Genomic DNA, 22,794 nt, shown 5'->3' on the forward strand with positions numbered 1-22,794 from the left:
GGAAGAATTGTAGAACGGGGCGTTTCCGAGGAAAGGGTGGAGCTGGAACAGAAGCAAAGATAAGAGCATTTAGAATAAAGGAAAGCATAGTCCCCTCTTTTGCTAGCCCATAAATGGAAGGTGAGTGAGGTCCCAGCTAAAGAGGATTAGCAACTTAAGTGAACAGAATATGCAGAACATGCAGATCTAACATGCAGAATAAGAGAGCGAAAGAACATACATTGAAAGATGAGTGGAAAGCATTTATTGTACATATGGAAAATAGCTGTATACAGCTGGAAACGGTGGCAGCATTAAGATAAATTCAACTACGTACATAAACAATGTTTGATGGATGTAAAAGTGGAAAAGTGGTTTGAATTGGTTTGGTAAAATATGCAGGGATGTATGAGATATAAAATGAACCATGGAAAGAGTAGAGGGGAAGTCATTGGATATTTTAGAGTTTGTAAAATGTTTATTCGGAATTGTAAAATTGGAAAAAAAAATTATTATTATTATTATTATTATTAGTAGTAGTAGTAGTAATAAATGAAAGCATACTGACAACCCAGTTCACCTCTGCTTAGGGCTGGTTGCAGACTCAAATAGTAACGGATCTTGAAATTCTGGATCTTGAAAGTTTTAATTGTAGTTTTGGTTGGCATGCATATCTAAATTTGGTTGGCATGCATATCTCTCACACACACACCCTAATCTTAAATTCAGTTCTCCACATTTCTGAAGCATTTTTAAAATAATAATAATAAACTCAGAATTCTTCAGTATTTCTATGTGATTTTCTCCTAATAAACATGTTTTTGAAGGATTCTGCCTCTTGGATTGTTTCGGAAAGAGTGAATTAGGTTCGTTTTTCATTTCAAGGCAAACTGAATGAAATCTCTAATATGGGCTCCAGCAGGGAAAGGCAGGATCTTGGTGGAGGGAGCAGAGAGCCAGAGCAGAGTCAAGTGGGTGTCAAAGGAACAGAGATTAGAGACAGCCTGATCAATGTCATCTCCCCTGCCAAAAATAATTCCAACTTGCAGGGAAAGAGAATTGGACACAGGATGGGGGCAGTTACCTGAGGGGTAAACTAGGGATTCTCAAAGTTTTCCAGATTCTAATCCCAAGAAAATGACTCTGGAAATCTATGTGTTAAATACAATTGTTTTAATTTACACAGAAGTGAAAAATGAATATGTATTAAGGAAGGTTTAAAATGGCAAATGGCTAATGTGTTCTGCAAACCTTGAGGTCTTTCCATAGTAGGTTTTATTTTTCTAAAGGGCTCTGGGCTCTTGCTGAGATTAAGATTAAGTAACTGTTTGCTGTTCTCTTCTAGCTCAGCGTTTCTCATCCGCTGTTCCGCGGCACACTAGTGTGCCGCGAGATGCTGGCTGGTGTGCCGCGACGTGTGGCGACGAGAAGGGCGATTTGCATTGTCACGTGCCTGGTGGCCGCCAATAAACACCACTGTCCCGCCGGAAAGGAAGCTGGCCGGGTCACGATGCGGGGCGAGCGCAGCTCTCAACAGCCACCACCACGGCCTCGGACGTGAGAGGCGGCCGGCGGGTGCTGCTGCTGCTGTTTGTCTCGCTCTCGCTGGTCTTGCTGGTGGCGCCCGGGGCTTGATCAGCGCGAGGCCACGGGCCGACAAGCAGAACAGCCTCCGGAGGGCAGCCAGCAGCGTCTACGAGGGAGTGAGCGGCCTCTTCGGCGAGGAGCACGTGCTGGCAGAGAAATCAGCGGCTTGTGAAGCCTTATTACAGGAGATTGCAACCAACACAGCAATTGGCAAGTGTTTCTTACAGTCATAATTCACTGAGATTTAGGACTTACCCCACAAACTAAACTGGGCGCGCTCTCTCTCTCTCTCTCTAGTCAATACAGGCACAGAGTTAATTTTTTTAACCTTTTTAATGGTGGTGTGCCTCGTGATTTTTTTCATGGAACAAGTGTGCCTTGGCCCAAAAAAGGTTGAGAAACACTGTTCTAGCTAACATGTGAGTGTTGTAACCTTAGATCATGTGATGGATTGCAGTATCTCCTTTTTGTAGGGAGTTGCCTTTTTGTCTTTGGCTCCAAAACTCAATAGAGTCTATTTGATGTTTTCATTCTGTTATGTAGAGTTCTGCGAGTAAAGATTTAATAATATTTCTATGAATCAGGACAATAATTCATCTCCAAAAGGAAATTAATGTTTCCAGTTCTTATGCTACCAATTGTTTCAAACTGCACAATATTTCATAGAATCATAGACTCATAGAGTTGGAAGAGACCACGAGGGCCATCCAGTGCAACTCCCTGCCGAGCAGGAAACACCATCAAAACATTCTTGACATATGCCTGTCAAGCCTCTGCTTAAAGACCTCAAATATTTAATATCTGTAACACTACAATCAATTGCCATGCTCAGTTGAAGGGAAAGAAAATACCTGCCATGGCTGTAGCCTTTGAAGTCCTGTTCTCCCATTAGCCCTCTGCTTAGCTCTAGATGAATATGCAGCATTTAAGGCACGAGCCACGGCTTGGACAGTGTTGTAGATCCTGTAGCTGTCTAGAGAGAGGATTCTTTCCAGATCGTCTTGGGGAAACATCTCCAGTTTCTCTCTCTCTCTGCATCTTGTCCAGCCTTTCGCTGAGGATGCATGCTTTGAATAGGAACAATTAAAAGCACCCTCCCAAAACCTCTTAATACCAAAGAAAAAGGGTAGAAAACCATCGGATGTTGCCCTTTTGCTTGTCTCAGTGAAGAAGGAAAATATACCATGGATGTGTTGGAAAGATATGTCATTATACATCAGCTCCAGGGAGACATCCCACATAACTGTTGTGATGAAGATTTTCCCAACAATGTATTTCATCACTTTGTCAAACATCTGTTGTATAACTAGTAGTCCATCTAAGAAATAACTCATTTCCCCATAGTAAACAAATACATGCACTTGCCTCCACTTGTGGAATAGAAGATCATCCATTTTTACCGTATTTGTATTCAGTCCATAGATGCTTTGTGAGATAACAACACAGACACCGCTCTTGATGAGAACTGGTGTCAAGCTCTTCAGGAACCTCTCTCCATTGTTGGTGTCTGGTGCAAGGAGGCCAATCAAGGTCCACCTGAAGTGCTGGAGCAGCTTGACAATCCCTGGGTACAGGGCTTCTTCTTTGGGGACCATCCGGTAGAAAAAAGGAAACTGCCTCTTATCATTCAGAACATGGGAGACAAAAGCATAAGTGACCTGGGAAGAGAAGGAAGATTTGAATCTTGTTTGATTTCAGATCAAAGCCTAAATATTTCTAAGCCCAACATGAGATTGGGTAGGTCTTAGGAAGGAGGAAGGTCTATTGCTAGGACCCTTTTGTGGGAATAGTGATTTCCTATGAAGTATTCCAGGTAACGTATTTTTTTTAAAAAAGATGCCCCTCATTAATCTCTAGAAGGAAAAATCCCTGCAGGTACTTCCAAGTTTCATGTGTCAGGCGAACATGCAACAGGAAGCCTCAGGCCTAGTGAGCCAGAAGCAAATGGGCATTTAAATTACTTCATCAAGGGAGACTTCTTCAAAGTCAGGACACAAGAAATCCTTTTCCCAATATCGAATGGGGCGGCCACCCACAGAATGGCAAAACCTGTCTCATAATCTGATTAGAATTGAGAGTGTCAAGAAGCACATAGATAGAGATGTTCTTGATATAGTGGACTTGATCTTTCAAAACAGCATTTGACAAGGTAACTCACCAAAACCTCACAGATACTTTCATGGAGTCTGAACCGGGGATGAAATGGAATATAAAACAGCCGATATCACAATGTTATTATACCTCTCTCCATTCCTACCTGTGGGATTTTATAGGTGCCCAACACATTTGAAATCTGGATGGAATTTTGGGAGTCAGACCCTTCGAGAACAGCCAGTAAGTTCGTCTGTTTACCACAGCTGTAGTTTGGAAAGTTCAGCTGCCCAACTGACAGCATGTCTAGCAAAGCATCATATGTCACCCTTCCATCAAAAAAGTTCTCATGGATGCTGTAGCCCAGGGTGATGTTGGGTAACAGCTTTTGATTCTGGTTGATCTCTTGAATGGCAAACAAGAAGGAAAGGAGCTGCCAGTACATTGTGGTTCCCTTCCTGGAAAAAAATTATATACATGACAGCACTGTAAACATTCCCCTGTCCCCTTTATGGTTGACGGTTTTAATTTTGCATTTGAATTTGCATTTACTTATTTATTGCTAGCTGCTTGGAATAACTTCTTGTTAAAAGGACAGCATGGAAATGTCACAAACAAACAAGCAAACAAGCAAGCAAACAAAAGACCCCTAAAATAACACCCAAAATAACTTCCCCAATGTTACCATAGCTTATAAGTTGCTGCTGTTATTTACATATCATCACCCTTTTTATTAAGATGTTTTCCATTGTTTATCAAGATGTATATGACTACTATAGGGCAGCATATATTCAACTAATAATAATAATAATAATAGGGCGAGGTTTAAAAGGGAATCTAAGACCGTGATTAAAAGATCCAGAAAGTACTATAAGAATTCCACTTTGAGAAAGTAGATATTTCCCCCTGTATATTAAACCTAACGCAAAAAGACACCCTTATCCTTCCATTGTTTACAGAATCTGCCCAAAGGCTCATCTGTTCCAGCATCCAGTTCTCAAGTTGGCCAACCAGATGCACATGCAAAACTGAGAAGCACAAGAGCTCTTCCCCTACTTGAGATTCTCAGTTATTGGTACCCAGAGGCATAGTGCCTGTGAGAGTGAATGGAGAACATAGCCATTGTGACTGGTAGCCACTGAGAGCCTAATCACCCACAAATTTATCTGCCAGTGGGATTTTCTTATGTTCTTAAAGGCAGGTACCAAATAATGAGACAGGCACCATAAAATAACTGGAGATGAGCTGGATCTCATGGAAATGGTAGCAAGTGAAGCACCACTAACTCCATCCCCACAAAACGTCTTACCAATAAAAGCTGGTGGAAGGACAGTGGTTGAAGATATGAGGATTAAACATAGTGTTTGTGGCAGAGAGGACCCCACTGAGGAGGTGGTCTCCTGGCCTGAAATAATTAGGTGAATCTATCTTATCCCTTTCCAAAGACAAGAGGCATTTTGTCTGCAGTTTCCCACAGTCCCCATAAGGCAGTAGAAGCAGTAGAACAAGGAGCATCTTTTTCCTCCCAGGAACGACCACCTCCTTTATTATTGCTCCCTTACAAAGAATTAGAAGCCTTTTGTTGTGGTGGTTGCAATATGCAATAGCTTTCTTCTTACTAACAGAGTCCTGCAAAGGGATCACATCTGAAGTGGAGAGAAGTCAAGCCAACCTCATTCTGGTACAGTTATCATCTGTCCTAAATCCTAGCCCACCCAAGTTTTGGGTGGCTCAGGAGGCATATATCTGCCAGACCTTTTTGCCTCAGATCCATGACATCATCGCAAATTCTTCTGATTTCTAACCTAGTGGACTCAAACGTGATCTTTGGACAAATCCCTAGATCTTTGGTGAGAGGTAGAAGCAAAAAAACACACACTCTATCATTTTGATAATTATACGGAGAGGAAGTACCACTCTGCAAGTTCCTAAACTCCTTCTGCAGCTCCACCTGCAACTGTAGGGCCGGAGAAAAACATATTTGTGAAAACTCCAAGATCTGGCTCCAAATTGTGAGATGCAAATGCCAGACTGGTGAAGAAGGCAAGATTAAGAGTTAGAATTTCCCTGAACTGTCATATGTTACCTCTGGCAGAATCCTGTTGCTGGCTGGCCTTGGTTTTCTGGTTCTTTTAACAAATCCCCGCCCCCCCCCCCCTTGATGCCAGCATAGGATAAGGCTACTCTGATGAATTCAAGAGGTGAAAAAGGGAACTGAAATTTCGTGTAAAGACAGAGGCGATTCAGCAGATTTTTTTTGTAGGTTTATTGTTTTGTTCTTGTTCTTGTTTTTATTATATACTTTTTGCTCTCATCCTGTTATTTTATGCTGTGAACCACCCTGGGATCTTTGGGTGAAGGGCAGTGTACAAATTTAATAAAGAAACAGGCAAACAAACACTTGGACTTCCAAAAAAGCTTTGAACAAGGTGCTTCCTGAGTAAGCTTAGTAGTCATGGAATAAGAGAAGAGGTCTTCTTGTGGATCAGGAATGGAATTGCGGGAAGCAGAAAATAGGATTAAGTGGATAGTCCTTCAAATTGGGGGGGGGGGGTGCCACAGGTTCTTGACCAAAAGCTTGCAAGGACAATCTAGCCACATCATTTTACACCAACTAGAGATTTGCACCATACCCAAGGGCAGCCCCAGAAAGAGTGTGTTGCAGTAGTCCATCTCCAAGTTTACCAATGCTCCAGTGGTCAGGCTAGTCCTGTTGACAAACAGCCATAGAGGACACATGGGTCTCTAGTGACAGAGGTGTATCCAAGAGTACCCCCAAACTCTGCACTTGCTGTTTTAGAGGAAGTACAACTTCATCTAGAAGTGGGAATCATCCAAAGAGCCTACAAATTGTGTGTCCAGCTCCGATTTCCTGTCACTCCCTAAGTGATGAAAAACCAGACAAGACAAGAAAATAACATTGGGTCCAAATAAGCCACAACTCTATTGATTACAGATGTGAATGGTTTGGCATAGGCCTTGCGTATAGCCATTTATTCCACCCCAGTCCATCTGCTGGGGGTGCATCTAAGGGTTATCCACATCTGCCCCACCCATGACCTACATCAAGTAGGGGTACCCACTGAGGGGTCCCTGTTGGAGGAGTGCTATGGCCTTAGCCCCTGCCTGGGCATCCGTACAGAAGCAGCTCTTCACGGATCCCTTTAACAGGATACCCTTAACCAAGGAGGGGTGGGCAGAGGCTACAACCTCCCCTCCAGCCATGACTAAGGCTTACTCAATGCCTAACCTCACAAAGTTGTGAGGATTGCTATGAGGAAGGCGAAAACCAAATGGCCGGGGCCAAGTTGCCAAGTGGAAAAATTCCTGACAGGCCCCAAATACGGCGGCCGGCAATGTCCATAGGAAGGTCTTAGTATGAAATTAAGACCTATGAAAAAGGGGGTGGAGGGTGGGAAATCCGACAACAAACTGCGGAGGCCTGGGCAGGCCCCAAGTTGCCTCCCCAGGGATTGGGGCCAAGCAATGCTTATTGGCTGGTCGATCCACAGGCAGGCTGATATGCTCCCCAGCAGGGCACCAAATTGTGGGTGTGGACTTGGCTGGTCACAACCCAACCATTAAAGGTAAGCCTGCTTTCCAGGATTTGAAGAGAGTTTATGGGACCTTATTCAGTTCATTGGTGCATCCAGACACCGGTCACAAGCCTTACAGCCTCTCCTGTTATGGAGAAGTAGAGCTGTGTGTTAATGTAAGGACCCTTGGATGGTTCAGTCTCGTCAAATGAGACTATGGGGAGTGGCACTCATCTCACTATCAGGCCGAGGGATCAGGTGTTTATCCGCAGACAACTGTCCGGGTCATGTGGCCAGCATGACTAAACAAATTCTGGCGCTATGGGACACTATGATGGGAGCCAGAGCTTGGGACTTGGGACACAATATACAAATGGCAGGTTGGGAGATGTTACGGAAAACAGATTTGAAATTTATGACATGTTGTTCACTGAAATAAAATTATATGAAAATGATGTACTGGTGGTATTATTTGACTCCAGTTAAGTTAGGAATAATGTACAGGAGTTCAAATACCTGCTGGAAATGTAAAGAAAAAGAAGGTACCTTTTATCATATGTGGTGGACGTGTAAAGTAACTAAAAATTTCTGGGAGATGATATATAATGAATTGAAAAAAAATGTTTAAAATAACTTTTGTTTAAAAAACCAGAAGCCTTCTTATTAGGAATTCCAAGTACTGAGATTCCAAAGGACCAGAAAAGATTGTTTATGTATGTGACAACAGCCGCATGGATGCTACTAGCCCAGAGATGGAAGGAAGAGACAACCCCAACCAGAGAAGAATGGCAAATCAAGATGTTGGACTATGCCGAAATGGTAGAATTAACTGGGAAGCTCAGAAAGCAAGACCATTGTAAGCAGGTTAAAACATTAGCAGGATTTTAACCACACTTATAAATTAATGGAAAGTATGGACATATTGGAAAGACAAAATTTGGACAGTTTTAATACGCAGATGTAGATATTACCAGTAGGAAGCGATGGGAGGGGGAGAGGATCAGGAGATTCAGAGTAATTTCAACATTTGAATCTTGTATTGTTGTATGTTTATTTATTTTTCAAAATCAAATAAAAAATTACAAAATAAATCAGCAAACTGCTAGGTTGGCAGGAGCTGGAAAACAGCAATGGGAGCTTCCCACTGTCACACCAATTTGAACTGCCAACCTTCTGACCAGTAAGCCCAAGAAGCTCAGTAGATCACAGTGCCACCCGTGTCCCTAGAGCTGTGTCTTATCAGCATACTGGTGACCCCTTGCTCCAAAACTCCTCATTACCGCACCCCATGACTTCCTATAGATTTTAAAAAGCGTATAGATCTTGAATAGCACTGTGGAGAAAATAGTACCTTGCAGCAAACCATAGCACAAATGCCGGGGTGGGGGTGAGGAGCAGTCATCAAGCGCTACTTTCTAGACATGACATTGAAGATATGAACAGAACCACTGCAATATGGTGCCTCTGACACCCCTCTTACTAAATGAAGAAATTCCTTCCAGTACCACCTTAAAAGGTAAAGGGTAAAGGGACCCCTGACCATTAGGTCCAGTCATGACCGACTCTGGGGTTGCGGCGCTCATCTTGCTTTATTGGCCGAGGGAGCCGGCGTACAGCTTCAGGGTCATGTGGCCAGCATGACAAAGCCGCTTCTGGTGAACTGGAGCAGCACATGGAAATGCCGTTTATCTTCCCACTGGAGGTATTTATCTACTTGCACTTGACGTGCTTTCGAACTGCTAGGTGGGCAGGAGCAGGGACCGAGCAACAGGAGCTCATCCCGTCGCAGGGATTCGAACCGCCGACTTTTTGATTGGCAAGCCCTAGGCTCTGTGGTTTAACCCACAGCGCCATCCGCGTCCCTTCTGCATAGAGACCTACATTTGTCATTTTCATTTATACTGACTCCGATGCCAGAGAGGGCATTGTATAATTAGATGGCTATTTTTCTAAAATTAAGAAAAATAACAGGATTGACAGTGGACATCCTCGTTTCGTTTCGTTCCACGACTAATTACAAAATTTTGGTAATGTGAATTTTCTGTGATCTATGTGATCTATATTTTCCAAAGATTTTACAAATTTCAGCCAGATCCAAATTTCATAACTACTTCCATTAAGTTGGTTGGTTCTACATGATCAAATGAGGGCAATGATTTTTTAAAAAACTGAAACATTATTTTTTTAAGAACATCACTTCCCTACATTCTTGAAAAATAATATTTTCAGAATCAGATGCTATCTTTAGCTTTTGCTGTCAGGTGCTCCTTTGTGTTCAGATCAGGTCTCAGCACAATAATGTAGCATTTGGGAATAAAGATGCAGCCCAGGAGCCCAGCACTGGAGGTCAAGATGGAGAAGACCTGAACGGCTACCATGTATTTCCCCTTGGTGCTCAGGTAGGTGGGAACAAAAGATACCCAAACACTGCAGAAGACCAGCATGCTGAAGGTGATCAGCTTGGCTTCATTGAAAGCCCCAGGAAGATTCCTTGCTAGGAAAGCCACCGTGAAGCAGATGGCAGCCAGGAAGCCCATGTAGCCGAGGGCAGCATAGAACATGGCCACAGACCCTTCATTGCATTGCAGGATGATCTCTCCAGGCTGAGAGTGCATGTCAGAGTCTGGGAACGATGGCGAGTTCCCCAGCCAGATCATGCAGATGACAACTTGGACACAGGAACAGGAAATGACAATGGAGTGGGCCAGACTCTTCCCCAGCCATCTCCTCACTGTGTTTCCTGGCTTAGTAGCAAGAAAAGCCAGCACCACAATGATGGTTTTTGCCAACACAGAAGAAACTGCAGTGGAGAAGATGATGCTGAAAGCTGCTTGCCGGAGAAGGCAAGTCACTTTCTTTGGCTCACCAATGAACAGAAAGGAGGACAAAAAGGAAAGCAGGAGAGAGATGAGGAGGATGTAGGAGAGGTCCCGGTTGTTGGCTTTGACTATGGGAGTTTCATTGTATTTAATGAAGATTCCTAAAACAAAGCTTGTGGTTATGGACCCCAGTAGGGCAAGGGAAAGTAGGATAATCCCTAGAGATTCTTCATAGGCTAGGAAGGTGATATGCTTGAACACACATTGTTCTCGCTCCTTGTTTGGATGCTGATTTCCTGGGCATTTTTGGCAATGGTCTGCATCTGCAAGAGAGAGGGGGGAGGGGGAGGGAGAGAGGGGGGGAGGGAGAGGGAGAGAGAGAGAGAGAAATGTCTACTACACTGGATTCAATCAAGCCCTGAGCAATATCCAGTCTCTTGGGAGAGATTCAGTTATATACCAAGTAAGTGTGGGACAGCCACAGATCACTACAGGTATTTAATTAGGTTTTTCTAAACATTAGCTCTACCCCTGAATAAATTTGGAACACATTCCAGGGCTAGAGATCCCCAGCTTGGCCTCTGGCAAGTTGGGCTGCTTGGAGCCCCCTATACCAGGGCCAAAAGGAGGATCAGGGGTCTGTGCAGAAGTCTAATATCTTCCTTAGGTCCACAACAATCTTTACAAGGTAAAGGACCCCGGGACAGTTGAGAACAGTCAAAGGCAACTATGGGGTGCAACGTTGATCTCGCTTCAGGCTAAGGGAGCTGGTGCTTGTCCACAGACAGCTTTCTGGGTCATGTGGCCAGCATGACTAAACAGCTTCTGGTGCAAAGGAACATCATGACGAATGGCAGAGCGCATGGAAACGCCATTTACCTTCCTGCTACAGTGACACCTATCCATCTGCATGCACTGGTGTGCTTTTGAACTGCTAGGATGACAGAGGCTGGGGGGAAATAGCGAGAGCTCATCCCGTCATGCAGATTCGAACCACCAACCTTCTGATTGCCAAGTCCAAAAGGCTCTGTGGTTTAGACCTCCCTCCTTTACATTTGATCAAATATATGTTTTGGAGTGAGGGTGCATAATAGGGCTGAGGAGTGGGAAATGGGGGGGGGGGCAGGCTTTTAGTGACAGAGAGGTTTATAGCCTGCTTTCCCAATCAGCTTACTATATATATGTATTATGATGATGATACTTTTTAGAACAATATCGTAAACTATAATCATCAAAACAGATTGATGATGATGATAATTTGACTCACAGAATAGAATCATAGAGTTGGAAGAGACCACAAAGGCCATCCAGTCCAACCCCCTGCCAAGCAGGAAACACCATATAGAATCATAGAATTGGAAGACAATCACCCAGTTCACTCCCACACATGAAGAATACCAGCCTGATCCTTCCCAGAAATGGCTTTGAAAGATTCCTGACTTGAACTCTTCTCTCTTTCCCAAGGCCAGCCTTTCCCTTGGAGTCACCCACCTTCCTGAGTGGAGATGGTCCCTTCTGCACAGGGAAGACATTCATAACAGCAAAGAGGCTTCCCTTCCTGAACCACCTTGACGGATCCAGGGCGACAGCTTTCCACACACCTGGAAGTAGGAAGGGTCTAGGCACAAAGACAAAGAGTGTCAATGAGAATTGTTTGAGGTGAGGAAGAAACACATTCTTCTGGAAAGGTCTATCTGAACAAGAACATTGAATACATGGGGTAGGCTTCACTATCAAAAACGACCTTGTGAAGCTCCTGTCAGAAGTCCCTACTGGCATTAACGAGCGACTCTCAACCCTTTGAAAAAAATTAACCAAAAACCATCAGGCTACTATTATAAGCGCCTAGGCACCAACACTGGATCCCGATGTAGACATTAAAGAAAAATTTTACTCTCAGCTGGATACCGTCCTATCAGAGACGCCTAAGGAAGATAAAATTATCCTCCTGGGTGATTTTAATGCAAGAGTTGGGCTAGATTTCGATCTGTGGCCTGGGACTATTGGGAAAGAAGGAGTTGGCAACAGCAACCAGAATGGAATCTTACTTTTGACGATATGTGCAGCACACAACCTTGTTATCACCAACACACTCTTTCAACAGAAAAATAAATTTAAAACTTCATGGAGGCATCCTCGGACAAACCACTGGCACCTCTTAGACTATGTTATTGTCTGTGCTAAAGATCGCTGTGATGTGCCCCTTACCAGAGCTATGATGAGCGCTGATGACTGCTGGACAGATCACCGACTAATACGCTCCACAATGGCTATCAAGATTATACCTCAACGCAGGCTTCAAGGAAGGAAACCAAGGCGCAAAATGAACACTCAAGCCTTTCAAGATCCCATTAAGCGGGATTGCTTCCAAACGACTCTTAAGGACCATCTGCTTTCAGAATTCCCTGATAACATCGAGGACCACTGGATCCAGCTAAAAACATCCATTATTGCAGCCTGTGAACAAACTATTGGATACCAAACCAAGAACTGGACTGGTCTGCTGAGAATGACAGTGAGATTGAATGCATGATTGACAAGAAAAAGAAGGCCTTTCAGATCTGGCAAAGAGATAGAAACTGTGCCACTAAGAAAAAAACCTATGCCAACGCTAAGGCTGAGGTTCAAAGAAGAATCAGAGAACTAAAAAACACCTAGTGGATAAAAAAAGCTCAAGAGATCCAGCACTTAGCTGACACTCATGATGCACAGAGTTTCTTTAAAGCCACAAAGACCATCTATGGGCCAATAAATCACGGATGAGCTTGCATCATCTCCAAATCTGGGAGAGTTGTGTACAGCTATTAACCAAATGAAAAACAACAAAGCCAGTGGACCTGATGGGATACCTGCCAAAATCTTCAAAATGGGTGGAATTGAACTTACACAACAACTTCACAAGCTCATCGAAAAAATCTGGGAAAGAGAAGAAATCCCAGCAGACTTTAGAGATGCCAAAATTATCAATCTCTTTAAAAAAGGTGACAGAACTGATTGTGGAAACTATCGAGGCATCTCTCTATTAGCTGCGGCCGGCAAAATTCTTGCAAGGATCTTAGCAAACCGTCTGCTAACAATATCTGAGGTGACCCTTCCTGAATCCCAAAATGGTTTTTGGCCTTCTAGGGGGACAGTGGACATGATTTTCACCGCTCGACAGCTTCAAGAAAAATGCAGAGAGCAAAACCAACCCCTGTATATGGCGTTTATTGACCTGACTAAGGCTTTCGACACTGTAAATCGTAATGCCCTGTGGACTGTCCAATTTGAAAATTGGCTGCCCAGATAGATTTGTATATATCATTCGGCTCCTCCATGATAATATGACAGCAACAATCGCAGATAACAATGGCTCTCAAAGTGAACAATTCACAGTGGGATCAGGTGTTAAACAGGGTTGTGTTATTGCCCCAACTCTATTCATTCTTTTCATTGCCATGATCCTACACTTTGTCGAAGGGAAACTCCCCACTGGAGTAGAAATCATATATCGAACAGATGGAAAGCTCTTCAATCTGAGCAGGCTGAAAGCAAAGAGTAAGGTTACCGTAACTTCCGTCATAGAGCTTCAGTATGCTGATGACAGCGTAGTGTGCGCACGCTCAGAGGATGACCTCCAAACCATCCTAAATATCTTTGCAGAAGCTTACGAAAAGCTTGGCCTATCACTCAACATCCAAAAAACCAAAGTGCTGCACCAACAAGTACAAAATAACCCCTCTGCAGCACCACAAATCCAACTCAATAGTGTAACGTTGGAAAATGTAAATCACTTCTCCTACCTAGGCAGTTTTCTTTCCACAAGAGCCAACATTGATGCTGAAATCCAGCATCACCTAAGCTCTGCGAGTGCGGCTTTCTCCCGATTGAAGTGCAGAGTGTTTGAGGACCGGGACATTTGCAGAGAAACCAAAATGCTTGTTTACAAAGCAATTGTACTACCAGCCTTACTATATGTGTGTGAAACATGGACTACTTATAAACGCCATCTCCAACTCCTTGAAAGATTCCATCAACGGTGTCGCCGAAAAATTTTACACATCACTTGGGAAGACAGGCGAACTAGTATCAGTGTACTGGAAGAAGCAAAGATCACCAGTGTTGAAGCAATGATTCTTCAACATCAACTTCGTTGGACTGGTCATGTTGTGTGGATGCCTGATTATCGTCTTCCAAAGCAACTACTCTATTCCGAACTTCAAAATGGAAAGCGTAATGCTGGTGGTCAACAAAAGAGGTTTAAAGACTGTCTTTAGGCAAATTGAAAAAAATGTAGTATAAACACTGACAACTGGAAAACACTGGCTTGCGAGCGCTCCAGTTGGAGAACAGCCTTTACCAAAGGTGTCATGGGCTTTGAAGACACTCGAACTCAGGATGCAAGGGAGAAACGTGCTAGGAGGAAGGCACGCTTGGCAAATGTTCAACTCCCACCCGGAAACCAATGTCCCCACTGTGGAAGGACGTGTGGATCTAGAATCGGCCTCCACAGTCACTTACGGACTCAGAAGAAGAAGTCATATGCTGTAGCATCCGGTCTGTAGCTTGAAACTAAGCATTTCCCATCACTGTCTATTAAAAGAAATATTCATGATTAAATTCAGGGGGTGGGGGACCAAAGCACCTCCATTTAAAAAAAGTTCTGTATATGGGACATGAGATATTCACTGCTGATATAAATAGGTACATGTAAGCAAGGAATCCCCCTTTTCCCATACACACAGCTGAGGAGCTGTAAAAACTATCTCTGTCAGGGGGTCTCTCTACAGAGAGCCCCCACCAATCATCCTCACCAGCTCCTCACCCAGTGTCACAAGCAGTGACTGAGGAGAAAGGAATGAGGAAGTTAGTGGAGTGGAGAGAGGGCTGTCTCATGTACCAGAGCCCCAGCACCACTTGGAGAGAGAGATAGGGGAGGAGTAAAACGGAGGGCTTTCGGGCACAGGGTCGCCAGGAAGGTGGCCCTTCCCTCCGATGCCCAAATTGAGGTGCGCGCCCACCCGTAGGGCCAGGGGGCGGCGCTTTGGGGTGCCCAGGCTTTTATGCTGGGCGAAAACCCACAGAAAGCCATTGCGGGGTTCTGACATGGACTGAGCAGTCATGTTTGCTGATGTTCTTGCACTGTAAATAGCATGCACAATAAAACTCTGAAAGACAAGACGGAGTGGAGCGTCTTTACTCAGGAGAATCCGCAGCCATCTCTAACAATCTCCAACAACAGGCCAATACTGAAGTTTACAGGCAATTGAGGACGGCAGCCCACAGAACAGGGAGCACTATTTCAAAGAAAAGACAGCAAAATGACAGGCACGATTCCCCTCTCCCCGCCACCTGATTGAGCCACTCAGGCCACAGAATGGCATCCTGGTCGATGGAGCACTTCAGGTCTGGGGATCCCTGTCTGTCGATACTCCCAAACTTCACTCTGAGGACGGACTTATTGGGGAACACCACCCAGTTCACAATGTCCAAGTCAGCTGCCAGCTCCCCGTTCTCATCCAAATATACTCTGTCCATGGAAGAATTGTAGAATGGGGCGTTTCCGAGGAAAGGGTGGAGCTGGAACAGAAGCAAAGATGAGAGCATTTAGAAAAAAGGAAAGCATAGTCTCCTGTTTTGCTAGACCAGAAATGGAAAGTGAGCGAGGTGCCAGCTAAAGAGGATGGGCACTTAAGTGGACAGAATATGCAGATTAATCTGCAAAATTTGCAGAATTTGCAGATTTAACATGCAGAATAAGAGAGCAAAAGAACATACATTGAAAGTAGAGTGGAAAGGGTTTATTGAATATATGGAAAATAACTGTATACAGCTGGAAATCGTGGCAGCATTAAGATAAATTCAACTACGTAAATAATGTTTGATTGATGTAAAAGTGGAAAACAGCTTTGAATGGTTTTAGTAAAATATGCAGGGATGTAGGAGATGTAAAATGAACCATGGAAAGAGAAGAAGGGATGTCATTGGATATTTTAGAGCTTGTAAAATGTTTATTTAAATTGTAAAATTGGAAATTTAATAAAAATTATATAATCATCATGATCATCATTATTATCATCATAGAAAGCATACTGACAACCCAGTTCACCTCTGCTTAGGGCTGGTTGCAGACTCAAATAGTAATGGAGGAATCTTGTCAATTTTGGTTCATACTATTTTCTCTCTCACACACACCCTGATCTCCCCATTAAATAATAATAATAAAAAAACTCAGAGTTCTTCAGTATTTCTATGTGAATTAGGTTTGTTTTTCCTTTCAAGGCCAACTGAATGAAATCTCTAATGTGGGCTCCAGCAGGGAAAGGCAAGAGTTTGGTGGAGGGAGCAGAGAGCCAGAGCTAATGTGTTTTGCAAACCTTGAGGTTCTTCCATAGTAGTTTTTTCTAAAGGGCTCTGGGCTCTTGCTGAGATTAAGTTTAACTAACTGGTTGCTGTTCTCTGCTAGCCAACATGTGAGTGTTGTAACCTTACATAATGTGATGGATTGCAATATCTCCCCTTTGAAGGGAGTTGCCTTTTTATCTTTGGCTCCGAAACTCAATAGAGTCAATATGTCAATGAAGCTCTCCTGAAGGTAAAGCAAACAGCCTGGAGGCTGAAAGGCAGGAGAGAGAGAGAGAGAGAGAGAGAGAGAGAGAGAGAGAGAGAGAGAGAGAGAGAGAGAGAGAGAGAGAGAGATTCTGAGCCTGTGCTGGGAAGCACAAGACATGATGTCGATTTGATGTTTTCATTCTGTTATGAAGAGTCCTGTGAGTAAAGATTTAATAATATTTCTATGGACCTGGACAATAATTCATTTCCAAAAGGAAATGAAGGCTTCCAGTTCTTATGCTACCAATCGTTTCAAACTGTACAATATTTAATATCTGCAACACTGCAATTGATTGCCATGCTCAGTTGAGATGTCTATGAAGAGAAAGAAAATACCTGCCATGGCTGTAGCCTTTGAAGTCCCATTCTCTCATTAGCCCTCTGCTTAGCTCTAGATGAATATGCAGCATGTAAGGCACGAGCCACGGCTTGGACAGTGTTGTAGATCCTGTAGCTGTCTAGAGAGAGGATTCTTTCCAGATCGTCTTGGGGAAACATCTCCAGTTTCTCTCTCTCTCTGCATCTTGTCCAGCCTTTCACTGAGGATGCATGCTTTGAATAGGAACAACTAAAAGCACCCTCCCAAAACTTCTTAATACCAGAGAAAAAGGATGGAAAACCATCAGATGTTGCCCTTTTGCTTGTCTCAGTGAAGAAGGAAAATATACCATGGATGTGTTGGAAAGATATGTCATTATACATCAGGTCCAGGGAGACATCCCACATAACTGTTGTGATGAAGATTTTCCCAACAATTGATTTCATCACTTTGTCAAAAATCTGTTGTATAATGTATAGTCCATCTAAGAAATAAGTCATTTCACCATAGTAAACAAATACATGCACTTGCCTCCACTTGCGGAATGGAAGACGGTCCATTTTTACCGCATTTGCATTCAGTCCTGGGATGCTTTGTGATATGACAACACAGACACCGCTCTTGATGAGCACCGGCGCCAAGCTCTTCAGGAACCTCTCTCCATTGTTGGTGTCTGGTGCAAGGAGGCCAATCAAGGTCCACCTGAAGTGCTGGAGCAGCTTGACAATCCCTGGGTACAGGGCTTCTTCTTTGGGGACCATCCGGTAGAAAAAAGGAAACTGCCTCTTATCATTCAGAACATGAGAGACAAAAGCATAAGTGACCTGGGAAGAGAAGGAAGATTTGAATCTTGTTTGATTTCAGATCAAAGCCTAAATATTTCTAAGCCCAACATGAGATTGGGTAGGTCTTAGGAAGGAGGAAGGTCTATTGCAAGGACCCTTTTGTGGGAATAGTGATTTCCTTGAAGGATTCTAGGTAATGTCTTTTTAAAAAAACAAAACAAAACATGCCCCTCATTAATCTCTAGAAGGAAAAATCCCTGCAGGTACTTCCAAGTTTCATGTGTCAGGCGAACATGCAACAGGAAGCCTCAGGCCTAGTGAGCCAAAAACAAATGGGCATTTAAATTACTTCATCAAGGGAGACTTCTTCAAAGACAGGACACAAGAAATCCTTTTCCCAATATCAAACTGGGGTGGCCACCCATAGAATGGCTAAACCTGTCTCACAATCTGATTAGAATAGCCAATATCATAATGCTATTATACCTCTCTCCATTCCCACCTGTGGGATTTTATAGATGCCCAACACATTTGAAATCTGGATGGAGCTTTGAGAGTCAGACCCTTCGAGAACAGCCAGTAAGTTCGTCTGTTTACCACAGCTGTAGTTTGGAAAGTTCAGCTGCCCAATTGACAGCATGTCTAGCAAAGCATCGTATGTCACCCTTCCATCAAAAAAGTTCTCATGGATGCTGTAGCCCAGGGTGATGTTGGGTAACAGCTTTTGATTCTGGTTGATGTCTTCAATGGCAAACAAGAAGGAGAGGAGCTGCCAGTACATTGTGGGTGCTTTCCTGGAAAAAAATTATATACATGCCAGCACTGTAATATTCCCCTGTCCCCTTTATGGTTGTCGGTTTTAATTTTGCATTTGCATTTACTTATTTATTGCAAGCTGCTTGGAAGAACTTCTTGTTAAAAGGACAGCATAGAAATGTCCCAAACAAAAGATCCCTGAAATAACACCCAAAATAACTTCCCCAATGTTACCATAGCTTATAACAGTTGATGTTGTTATTCCCATATTATCACCCTTTTTATTAAGATGTTTTCCACTGTTTGTCAAGATGTATATGACTACTATAGGGCAGCATATATTCTAATAATAAAAATTACGATGATGATGATGCCAGGGTTTGTTAACAAGGGGATCTAAGACGGTGATTAAAAAATCCAGAAAGCGCTATCATGATTCCGCTTTCAGAAAGTAGATATTTCCCCCTGTATATTAAACCTAATGCAAAAAGACACCCTCATCTGTTCCAGCATCCAGTTCTCAAGGTGGCCAACCAGATGCACATGCCAAACTGAGAAGCACAAGAGCTCTTCCCCTACATGAGATTCTCAGTTCCTGGTACCCAGAGGCATAGTGCCTGTGAGAGTGAATGGAGAACATAGCCATTGTGACTGGTAGCCACTGAGAGCCTAATCACCCACAAATTTATCTGCCAGTGGGATTTTCTTATGTTCTTAAAGGCAGGTACCAGATAATGAGACAGGCCCCATAAAATAACTGGAGATGAGCTGGATCTCATGGAAATGGTAGCAAGTGGAGCACCAGTAACTCCATCCCCACAAAATGTCTTACCAATAAAAGCTGGTGGAAGGACAGTGACTAAAGATATGAGGATGAAACACAGTGTTGGTGGCAGAGATGACCCCACTGATGAGGTGGTTTCCTGGCCTGAAATAATTAGGTGCATCTATCTTATCTCTTTCCAAAGACAAGAGGCATTTTGTCTGCAGTTTCCAACAGCCTCCCAAAGGCATTAGAAGCAGTAGAAGCAGTAGAACGAGGACCATCTTTTTACTCCCAGGAACAAGCACCTCCTTCATGACTGCTCCCTTACAAAGATATAGAAGCCTTTTGTTGTTGTGGTCGCAACATACAATAGCTTTCTTCTTACTAATGGAGCCCTGCAAAGAGAGAAGTCAAGCCAACCTCATTCTGGTACATTTATTATGAGGTTTTCTGCACTGGTCCCAGGAACGAGCACCTCCTTTATGACTGCTCCCTTACAAAGAATTAGGAGCCTTGTGTTGTGGTACTTGCAAGATGCAGTAACTTTCTTCTTACTAACAGAGTCCTGCAAAGGGATCACATCTGAAGTGGAGAGAAGTGAAGCCAACCTCATTCTGGTACAGTTATCATCTGTCCTAAATATCAGCCCACCCAAGTTTTGGGTGGCTCAGGAGGCATATATGTGCCAGACCTTTTTGCCTCAGATCCATGACATCTTCTCAAATTCTTCTGATTTCTAATCTAGTGGACTCAAGCGTGATCTTTGGACAAATCCCTAGATCTTTGGTGAGAAGTAGAAGCAAACACACACACACTATCATTTTGATAATTATACGGAGAAGAAGTACCACCTCTGCAAGTTCATAAACTTTATTCAGCTCCACCTGCAACTGTAGGGCTGGAGAAAAACATATTTGTGAAAACTCCAAGATCTAGCTCCAAATTGTGCGATGCAAATGCCAGACTGGTGAAAAAGGCCAACATCAATAGTTAGAATTTACCTGAACTGTCATACGTGAGCTCTGGCAGAATCCTGTTGCTGGCTGGCATTGGTTTTCTGGTTCTTTTAACAAATCCCCCCCCCCCGATGCCAGCATAGGATAGGGAATTTGAGAGGTGAAAAAGGGAACTGAAATTTCGTGTAAAGACAGAGGCAATTCAGCAGATTTTTTGTAGGTTTATTGTTTTGTTATTGTTCTTGTTTTTATTATATACTTTTTGCTCTTATCCTGTTATTTTATGCTGTGAACCACCCTGGGATCTTTGGGTGAAGGGCAGTGTACAAATTTAATAAAGAAACAGGCGAACAAACACTTGGACTTCCAAAAAAGCTTTGAACAAGGTGCTTCCTGAGTAAGCTTAGTAGTCATGGAATAAGAGAAGAGGTCCTCTTGTGGATCAGGAATGGAATTGCGGGAAGCAGAAAATAGGATTAAGTGGATAGTCCTTCAAATGGGGGGGGGGGTGCCACAGGTTCTTGACCAAAAGCTTGCAAGGACAATCTAGCCACATCATTTTACACCAACTAGAGATTTGCACCATACTGAAGGGCAGCCCCGGAAAGAGTGCATTGCAGTAGTCCATCTCCAAGTTTACCAATGCTCTAGTGGTCAGGCTAGCCCTGTTCACAAACAGCCATAGAGGACACATGGGTCTCTAGTGACAGAGGTGTATCCAAGAGTACCCCCAAACTCTGCACTTGCTGTTTTAGAGGAAGTACAACTTCATCTAGAAGTGGGAATCATCCAAAGAGCCTACAAATTGTGTGTCCAGCTCCTATTTCCTGACACTCCCTAAGTGATGGAAAACCAGACCATATAATCGTTCTACACTTTTCTATGCATTTTTGTGTAACTTTCAGAATTGCAAACCATTTTTAAAAGGTGACTTTCTTGCACTATGGCAGAAACCTTTAATTGCAGGAAAACAAAGTTCCGCCATCTGCTGGAATCCCTCCTGCAAAATATTGACTGTCTGGAGGCACACTCTGATTTCATAGGTTCCAATTGCCCCCATATGCCAGGAACAATGAACTTAGGTGCTTATCAGTTGAAGGTGCAGTAGCAGCTGATGCCTAACTAACGACTGAAAATGAGTGTGCTACATTTGAGAATGTTACGATTGTGCAAAGTGACATTTTAAAACCCAAACCTACAAGGGGGTAAATAATGCAGCTAACTGCAAATACAGCTGAAATGCAACCTTATGAAATGTTAATGATTGTGAAAGTTGTGGTCAGTTTCACTATGGTGTGAGTCCACTTTCAGTGAGGCTGATGGCTCTCTCCTCTCTCCTACAGGCCACTAATGAAAGGTATTTAAGCATCTCAAGGTGGATTCATTTTATTTTCTGTGCAGGAAACAGCTGAGAGTTTAGATGCAGCAAGAATTAGAAATGTTGTTTTCATTCAGTGAAGGAGGGCACTTTTTCATATCAGTGGCTATCGTGGGAAATTCTGGAATATCCTGTCCTTCCTGGCTGCCATTCATGAAATCAATCATGAAATCAATCAGATGGACATGGATTTCCATATTGCGTGGGAAAGTCCTTAAAACATAACAATGATTTATTTATACCCCACCCATCTGGCTGGGTTTCCCCAACCACTCTGGGTGGCTTCCAGCAAAACATTAAATTATAATAATTCATCACATATTAAAAGCTTCCCTAAACAGAGATCCCTATACTGGACCGAGGCCGTTTAGGGCTTTAAAGGTCAGCACCAACACTTGTGCCAAGAAACGTACTGGGAGACAATGTAGATCTTTCAAGACCGGTGTTATGTGGTCTCGGCGGCCGCTCCCAGTCACCAGTCTAGCTGCCGCATTCTGGATTAGTTGTAGTTTCCGGGTCACCTTCAAAGGTAGCCCCACATAGAGTGTGTTGCAGTAGTCCAAACGAGTCCTCAAAACCAGCCCGCCCCCTGTCACCCAATAACAGTACTTCTGTCTTGTCAGAATTCAACCTCAATCCGTTACCTGCCATCCATCCTTCAACCGCCTCAAGACACTCAACGCAGGACCTTCACCGCTTTCACTGGTTCCGATTTTAAAAAGAGGTAGAGCTGGGTATCATCTGCATACTGATGAACACCCAGCCCAAACCCCCTGATGATCTCTCCCAGCAGCTGCATGTACATGTTAAAAAGCATGGGGGAGAGGACGGAACCCTGAGGCACCCCACAAGTGAGAGCCCAGGGGTCTGAACACTCACCCCCCCACCACCACTTTCAGGACACGGCCTGGGAGGAAGTAGCGGAACCACTGTATAACAGTGCGCCCAGCTCCCAGTCCCTCTAGACGGTCCAGAAGGATGTTGTGGTTGATGGTATCAAATGCCACTGAGAGCTCCAACAGAACTAGGAAACAGCTCTCACCTTTGTCTCTAGCCCGCCGGAGATCATCAACCAGCATGGTCAAGGCAGTTTCAGTCCCAATATGAGGCCTGATTCCCAACTGGAAGGGATCCAAATGCTCCCCATCCTCCAGGCGTGCCTGGAGTTGTTCAGCAACCGCCCGCTCAATCACATAAATTTCTTCATGGGAAGCTAGACTCCTCTTGGAAG

General features: G+C 43.6%; 1 protein-coding gene across 1 annotated transcript; it reads right to left on the reverse strand.

Annotated features, from left to right (window-relative positions):
- Positions 1–9,424: 9,424 nt before the first annotated feature.
- LOC132591793 (vomeronasal type-2 receptor 26-like) lies at positions 9,425–15,529 on the reverse strand. The gene is made up of 3 exons (XM_060272225.1): positions 15,344–15,529; positions 11,504–11,630; positions 9,425–10,335 (listed from the first exon to the last, which is right to left on the reverse strand). The coding sequence occupies exons 1-3, from the start codon at positions 15,527–15,529 to the stop codon at positions 9,425–9,427; spliced, it is 1,224 nt and encodes a 407-aa protein (XP_060128208.1).
- Between the last annotated feature and the right edge of the window lie 7,265 nt (positions 15,530–22,794).

This window comes from Zootoca vivipara, chromosome 2 (assembly GCF_963506605.1).
Source record: "Zootoca vivipara chromosome 2, rZooViv1.1, whole genome shotgun sequence".
Lineage (NCBI taxonomy): Eukaryota > Metazoa > Chordata > Lepidosauria > Squamata > Lacertidae > Zootoca > Zootoca vivipara.